This window comes from Anopheles coluzzii, chromosome 2 (genome assembly GCF_943734685.1).
Source record: "Anopheles coluzzii chromosome 2, AcolN3, whole genome shotgun sequence".
Taxonomy (NCBI): domain Eukaryota; kingdom Metazoa; phylum Arthropoda; class Insecta; order Diptera; family Culicidae; genus Anopheles; species Anopheles coluzzii.
The window spans coordinates 48598177-48606922 of NC_064670.1; the positions used below are offsets into that span (position 1 = coordinate 48598177).

Sequence of the window (8746 nt, forward strand, 5' to 3'; positions counted from 1 at the left end):
AAACAATCAAATTGCACGGGTTTTGTATTGTTTATGTGATGTGAAATAACTGTCGTCATAAATCTTCTCAAATACCTTGTAAAATTATCATGATTCCTACAAGAGTTAAAAAATTGATTACTTTCAGACAAAAATTGGTGTGCTAATGTCAAAAATCGATGCCTTAGAGTCAAAATTTGGGGGCAACGACTGTAAAAGTACAACACAACATATGTAGGATTTCTTTTACCCCTAACAAGTAAATGAACGGGGGAGAGCGTGGCAACCCATAGTGTTTAGCGAAATTTTGATCAAAAACTCCCACCCAATAAATTCAAAACTCCCTCCCCAATTAATTAAAAACATTTTCCCCATTGGTTGAAAACCGCTGGTGTAGTGAGTCAGAAATCTACTTTCTCATGAATTCTTACAACATATAAAGGATCACTTAAGTTTGAACAAATTATAAGGTTTGTTTTCATTAATACTCAATATGCTTTTTTTAATAAAGTTTACAATTTTGATCGAGGTTAGGTTACTGAATGGAGCCAAACAATTAATCCTTTCGAAAAAGGACGGACTGTACCGTCATTCGTCTAAGTTGGATTCTAGAATGAATAGACGAACTCTACAAGGGTAAGAGGAATGAGTAAACTGATGGGAATAAGGTAAGGGATTAAAGAAAGTGCTTGTTAATTTTCTATGAACTGTTAGTAGAATGTTTCTTCTTTGCTACTGATACTATGAAATGAGTTACATAAACTCATTTTAGACGTTAGACATTTATTTTTATGAATAAGTATTTAAAATTAATAATGCAAAATCAAGCTGTAAAAGTGCTGCAAAAGTCTGCAATAATTTATGAAGAGCACATGCGAATGACGAACACTAATTATACTAAATGAGCATTTGAGCATTCAAAATCCCTCTCTGGTTGGCTCGGTTTTAGTTGGGTTATTCATTGTTAGACATCTCAGTAGTTGAGTCGTAGTGCCAAACAACGAGGTAACTTTGAAGGAACGATTCGGTGAAACCATGAAAGAGCATTAATGCAGCCAGAAACTATAACTAAATCACTTGTGTGGATATAAAACAGATCTTGCACAACCTAGTAAATTCACATAACTCCAAACAGCTGGTTGTGCTTGATTGTGCTGGTTTAAGCATTTAATGCTCGTTGAAAAAATGCAACCATTGCAACTCCCGTCACTTGATTAACAAACAAATACTAACAACATTTCGATACGATCGCACAACTTCGGCTTTATAACTAAAGTTTACCCTTATTGTAGCATTACTTCCTTTTCAACATTTCACACAATTTAGACTTCAAAAGCTGCTTACACTGTGCATAATTTTACACATTATCAACCTATTCGTACGGCTAAATTCTTGCCTGGTAAAATACATCGCACAAATAAAACCAACTAAAGCTTACGCGCTTTCCTGCACGTTTGTTCTGCAAACAAAAATAGGTACAAAAACACTCAAAACAGTAGAACAGGAAACGCAGCGTATGCAGTGAAAAATATGCTTTTTTAAACAGAAGGAAGGGACTTCAAACCTTTGAAAACACACACACACACATACACACATACATATGCACATACAATTCAACGATACCTTCGCTAAACGGTTCGGCGATTGAAAGATGAAGATTAGCGCACTTGAGGACAGGATTTTAGCCTCCCTCCATGGAACACACGAGCACGATTGTAGCATGCACAACGTAGAAAAAACAACAACATGGGGAAAACCATTACAGTGAAAAGGAAACACACACACAAACATGTTCACTTACTCCTTCCTGCCAGGTCGGAAAAGGAACAAATGAAGCCCGCCCGGCTCGGCGGCTGCACAGGGTCACTAAAGCCGTTTTTGGTTAGCGAGGAAAATGTGTTTTTTATTACTATTCGGAAAAGCGACCGTTAGCACACCGTCCTGATAAAAGTATTAAAAGAAATAACAGCAAGGGATAGGTAAAACGCCGAATTATGTTACAAATAGCGCCATAACACTTCGCCGCGACACTCTCGTACCACAGGACAGGGGCGTTGTTGACCCTCTCGCGGTGGGATGGAAGAGTGGAGCAGTTCCGCGGGGATGGATTATCGGCGCCATTGCTATGACGTTTCGGGGAAGAGCAAACGAACGATACAAGTAGCATGAGCATAAGAGAGAGAGAGAGATAGAAATGATCGATTTGGCGATGGTGTTGGGGTCCCTTTTTTAGCCCTTTCATAGCAGCAGCGTTTGTGATGTGCAGCTTTTGAAGGATTAAATGTACATTTGTTTTTGGGGTTCCGGAGCTTTTGTGTTTCTATCTTTTCTAAGCTTCGGCGCTGGTCAAGCGTTAATGGTTTCAAGTATCGCACCACAAAACACTTGTGCTGCGTCGATAAAGTTGCGTCGTGTTTCGCTGCACTCAAGCACAGAATGATACTTTGCGGGGAAAAGATCGACTTGAAGGTTTTAAAATACTAGCTGTATGGTTTTAATCGAACAGCATAAGCTTATTACTAAGCTAAGTTTATTCCCCCAAAGAGAAGTACGTGTATGTGCTTGTGGCAAAGGTAGAACGCTGCTGGAGTACTCTGTATTGCAGTTATTTGATCACTTGAAGGCTTATGGTCAGGTGCCAGTAACAGTTGGATTAGTTCTAGATTGATCAAAGACAGAATTCTAAATGTTGTCCCCTTACAAACATTTTAATTTTAGTTAATTTGTATTTCAGTTTAATCTACATTGCTTTCTTATTTAGATATTTCTTCGGCAGATGATGGTTTTTGTTACTTTAGTTCAATCAATCTGTAGGTCAATTCTGAGTCAACAAAAATAGAAAATTTATTGGATTGCAATGTACAGTCCATTACCGAGATACTCGGTTTATACGTTTCGCGTTATTCGAATATCCGCGTAATATAGTAAGTACGTTACGGCTTAGCCTAAACATATTTGATAAATAAGTTATTTTGATTAAGTTTAGTATGTTTATATACTTAACCATTTATTTAATACAAAAAACTTATTTATAAAAAACCATTTGACAGTTCTTGGGGCAAATTGTACTGATTTGACCCAAGAACTGTCAAATTTAGTAATCCCCCGTGTCTCCAAATCCGTGAATGTCGAGATTATTAAATTTTACAGTTCTTGAATGTCCAAATTCGTGAATGTATTGATGGAACTCATGAATTGGTACCTATCTTTTCATTCTAGTCTTGATCGGTAGAAAACAAAAAGTAGAAAACTGGGAAAATCAAAACCAATACTGTTTATTCATTTGATAAATTCCTATTTTGAGCGTGGATTTTTAAAGAGTTATTTTTGTTTTACCTTTGGAAATAATAGCTTTCCATTTTACAAAATCACTGAAGTTAAGCTTTCTATAACTTAACAATCACTCAATCTTTCCAGAAACGTAAACAGAGCCAGTTAACACCATTTCAGCACAGCAGGACAATTCCGAGCGATTTCGCGTACATAAAGACACAGTTCTTCAAACAGGGACGCATTAAAAAGCCGCGAGCCTATCGCCTTAGCAAATCAGATTTATTCCCATAATCCGGTAGCAAATAGCACAACAAAAACACATCCTTCTGCTAGAGTAAGTGCATCACCAGCACCGACAATTGCAATTTGTTTTACTTCAGCTTTCCAACCCAATGCCTTTCGCTAATTGTAGATCAATCTTTCTCCTTTCCCTGTTGTCCCCGCATGCCCCAAGGCTTTTGCATATCATCAGTCAGCTAACCTAACCTAAATGCTTTATAAATAGGTGGCTTTGCTACAGTGTCTGGTTGCGGATTCGGGTTCATCTGGTATATGTTGCTGCAATCCCAATGCAGGCACAATGTTTGCAGTCAGTCAGCCATCCAGCCAGTACCGACCACGCTTGCCAGAATGCAACTTCTAAAGGGAAAGGTCTGCCCTGTCCTAGATGAAGATTTACGATATGATAGCGACAGTGGCAGAAACAAACTGTAAACATGCTTTGCGTTACAAGGATGCTGAGGGAGCGGCCAATGCCTTCCGAAACGGTGTGATGAAGAAGCACCGTAGATTGAGAGATAACATTCAACATCGGTGCCCCGTCTAGTGTCCCGGAATGCGATTACGTACGTATCATCGGCTCATTAGTCCGAACTAGCCCAGTGGTCCTGCAGGAAAGGGTCGGCACGGCTCACCATTCTCCCGAAGCAGATACAAATCTGATCCAACAGCAGCCGTTTGAGTAAAACGATAAATGTCATGTCAAATTGCCTGCTAGCTAGTCAAACAAACAGTATGACTGGGAATCTGCTGAATGATTGATGTCGGATGGCAAGGATTCGCAGAATCCAAATGCGAATGCGCCGTGCGCAGGACGCTCGTTTGACGGCCAAAGGCACCTACCCACCGAATGAAACGAATGGGAATGGATATTATGAAAATTTAATTAAGTGCAAACCATAGCCGAACGGGCGACTAAATGTCGGTTTTTCCATTACAATTACCCGACACGCGGTAAGTTGTACGCGTAGTTGTTGCGCGTGATGGATAGCATATTTCCACACTACAGTGCGCATCACTGTGCGGAGTATGGCGGCGGGATGGTTTAAGATTGTGGGGGAAGAAAATTTGCCATTTTACAATTCCCCTCCCTCGGAACACACACACACACACTGATGATACATTGTTCCATTGGCGGAGGTAAATATTGAACTGTTGCTAAAATAACAAACACCACTTTGGTGCGCTCGATACGGGGAGGGGCTGGTTTGGCGGGGGGAGAGTTTGTTTGAACCGTTGTGGGAATAATGGCAAATATACCCACCGATGCACATTAGCACACGTACCTTGAGCCGTACGTAGAATCCTGGAAAACGTTTTTAATATGTTTGCTCAATATATACGAAATTAAATTCATATTTGTATTTTGCTTAAAGTACCGCTTACTTGGTAAATATGCTTTACTTAAATGATTTAGTTCAATTTACGTGATCAATTTGTATTTTTAAATCGTATAAACCTCAAACAACATTTTCGAAAAATTTTACTCGATTTTACTTTTTCCTCGACGCTTGAACAGAAATAAAAACGAAAAAAATAAATTAAAAACGAATAATTCAACAAATAGCGTGTATGCGCCCCATCATCATATGCTAACGAGAGAAAGCATTCTGCAGCGATGGATGCTGCGTTTGCTTCAAACTGTTACAGCATCTAACCATACTTGGGATCCTTTTATCCCCCACCTCCTGTTCGCCATTTTCCTCTTAATTTTGTTGCCATAGTAACACCCAAAAACGTGCACTGCGAGCTCACAAAAATGGCCACCACATTTGTTTGGCGCTAGTGGGAAACGGGCGTGCAGAGCGCTCTCACTCGCAGCATACTATTTTAATATCAATTTATAATAAAACCGTCCCGCCCAGTTGTTTGTTTACACTTTGTATGCCACCACACTGCACTAACTGGCTGACTGGTTTGGCTGAATGACGGTAGGACTGACTGCCGCTGACGGACTGTTTGCACGGGCCAAAGGCTTTCGATTGCTTTGGCTCACCTCGGCCACGTGTACCACGTCCGAAGCGCTTATTTTGTTAGCAGCCATCTCCCATAAACCACCCCTCCCGTGCACCAACCTTCGACGGAGCTTTGTCGATCGATAATGATCTGCGACAGGGAGGTGCGAGCCGTAGATTTCGAACTGGCAGCCTTCTGTTTGGATACAATTTGGGGTTACGAATTCGAATGCGGTGCGCGAACCGTTCCGTGTGACGGGCAGGCTTGCAGAAACAATAATAACGAAACAAATCAACACCCCGAGAAAACGGCTAGCGGACAACTACTACAATGGGGTAGGCAATAGAGGGGAGCGGTGGGACTGCGGTTGGGCCGATGGAAAGAAAGAGAAACACTGTCCGCATTCGGTGAGGGTGAAAAAAAGTAATTAACATTCAAGTGTACCGCAAACAATTCGTCGGTAAACGATGCGATGATGCTGAAGCGATGGAAAATTGACAAATACAGCACACGAATTAGGAAATCGATGACGCACCTCGCCACACGCCAGTGTGTCGGAATGAAATCGTTCGAAAGGCGTTGCCGGGTGGTAGTGTGTCAGTGTTAGCAAAAATGGCCTCATAGTATCGTGGAGCCCGGCAGAGAGTGGTCAGAGATAGTTTATTGAAACTTCCCGTAGCTCCCAACTACTGATATTCAAAATAGTGCTTTGTTACAGAACTGCCATTCAAGTAGTAACCACATCCACTAAATGAAACTTGTTGTAAGTTATGTTGTTCGTTTATATTCATTGTAAACAATCCAAAAAATTTAAAATCATTCTTCTTACCACATTCTAATCAATTTTCATATCCCCTTCTTCGATACGACAAAAAGTAATCGTTTATAAGCACCTTCAGCGTTGTAGCATTCGGAGTAACGTTTGTCAAGCGTTACGCGCGTTACGCAGACAATTCTTTTTGCGCACTGCAGCGCTGTAATGGTGAATAGCGCAAGCTTTGATGTTTGATGCCAGCGCCAGTACGCATGATAGCCAAAGCGCGACTGTCATACATGTCACTGTGCAATGTTTTGTTTTGCAGCAGCGAACACATTTCTGCTGTCTCGCGGCATTGTTGTTTATTTCCAGTGAGATTGTGGTGCAGAAAACAAATTACCGATGTTTCGAATCGTGTCGGGCAGTGATTCACTGCTACGAGCTTTTGCATCATTGAATATCGGGCGCCAAACCGCCTCGCTATGCAGTGGGTCTAGAAACAGCAGCAGCAGCAGCAGTACGTTCTTCAATGTGCGACCGGCAAATGACGAATATCGTGGCCGCACATTGTTGCAACCCGCCGTTCCCACATTATGTAATTTTCGGGAAACAAGTTTCTTCAACAAACGTAAGTCGAATGTAATTTGGTAGCGTTGTACCGCCCAGCTTAACAGTGTAATGCCATTCCAATGTTGTTTTTTTACGTTTTCAGTTCCCGCGGATCAAATATGGAAGGGTGTCATCTCCGTCAGTAATGCCGGTAAGAAGCGAGGCCGAGGTAAAGGTTCCGGCCGCATCACGCCAAAGGATCTGAACAAAGGGCAGATGATTGGCTACGGCAAGGCGAACATCGTATGGCCCGGACTGTCGGCACCGGTGATACGAGGCCGCGAGCTGGTCCAGCAGCAAAAGCTTCCGGAAGACAAGGAGCGTGAGGCAAAGTTGCGGCGCATTCGTGATGAGATGGTGAACTTTAAGCGCCTGAAGCTGAGTCCGCTCGAACGAGGATGGTCGGGATCGAAAATGCCTGGCCGCAGTATCGGACCGCCCGACGCGGTCGGTGAGGACGAGTTCATAGGCTTCGACACCAAGTGCTTGGAGCTGAAAGCGGTTGTGAACATGAAGGGTAACCACGGCCGGAAGAGGCGCGTCTCGGCAATGGCGGTCACGGGTAACGGGAACGGTTTGGCCGGCTTTGGATTCGGCAAAGCGATTGAGGGCCGCGCCGCACTGCGACAGGCAAAGAACCGTGCCGGTCAGAAGCTGATGCATTTCGATCTGTGCAATGGGCATACGGTTTTCCACGACTTCCACTGCCAGTTCGGGGCAACGAAACTGTTTGTCGAACGAAAACCGGAAGGCTACGGACTGAAATGCCACCGTGCGATCAGGACCGTGTGCGAAGTGCTTGGTATTAAAGATTTGCGCGCAAAGTGTGAAGGTTCCACTAACGTGCAGCACGTCGTAAAAGCATTCTTTATCGGACTGCTCAAGCAAAAGGATCACCAGCGCATTGCGGAGGAAAAGGGTCTGCATGTGGTGGAATTCCGGCCGGAAAACATGAACTTCCCGAAGGTGGTCGCCAGCCCGACGGTGTGTCGCACGGAGCAGGAGCTAGAAAATAACGAAATTCTCGACTTTACCCAGTACTGCATGGATGGAAAGATACAGCTGCAGAAGAAAAAGTTCCCTCCCTTCTACACGAAATTCCGCTCGTGGGAAATCTACCTCAAGAAGCAGGAGTACCTCCGCAATCAGGATAAGGTACGGCTACGGATGATGGCCGAGACGGGGGAGGTGCGCAGTTATCTTACGGAGAAGTATCCCGAGTGCAGAATGGGACCAGGTCCGAAGGACGAGTAAGATGGTATACTCCAATGTAGACTTTGACCTAAAAAAGGCAGTTTATTTGCATAATGCTGCAACGAAGGTGGAAGGAATAACAGAATAAATATCAAAATATGTCCCTAATAAAACGACTATCCAGCCCAGTAACATTTAATTGATGCACTATTTACTTAAGCATACGAAAGGAACGATCAAAGTGTATATGCCGAGCGTTCTAGGGTAACAGTGTTCTTTGGATTATTTTCCATGTTACATTCTATATGAGCTGTCTAGTATCCCTTTTTTGGCGTGACCATATACACCTTATAGAGACTTATTATATGTGCATTTATGTGTTGTTAGTTTCTACGGGTACCTTTTTTCCGGCTATCCCTTTATCCGTGCTGTTGAGGAATGACACTTCAATACAAAGGCGACATTGCGTGCTAAGAAGGATATTTGAAAAAACGGTTATCGGAGCACATTGTCTTAACAAAAAACGCTTAATTCATGGCACAAAATTAATTGTGTTGTTGTAATTTTTATAAATTTAAAAAACAACTAATGAACTTAATTTAGATCAAAACTGCTGCTTGTGGTCAAAATGTTCAGTAAAAACACGTTTTTAACTATGTTTAGAAAATATAACCCATAAAAAATATGAAAAGCGTTCAC

At 42.3% G+C, this 8746-nt stretch overlaps 1 protein-coding gene across 1 annotated transcript; it reads left to right on the forward strand.

Moving 5' to 3' along the window:
- The first annotated feature begins 6542 nt into the window (after positions 1–6542).
- Positions 6543–8239, forward strand: LOC120950769 (28S ribosomal protein S5, mitochondrial). Its single transcript, XM_040369049.2, has 2 exons — positions 6543–6872; positions 6957–8239. Exons 1-2 carry the CDS (start codon positions 6647–6649, stop codon positions 8105–8107), a joined length of 1377 nt encoding a protein of 458 aa, XP_040224983.2. The 5' UTR covers positions 6543–6646; the 3' UTR covers positions 8108–8239.
- Positions 8240–8746: the final 507 nt, after the last annotated feature.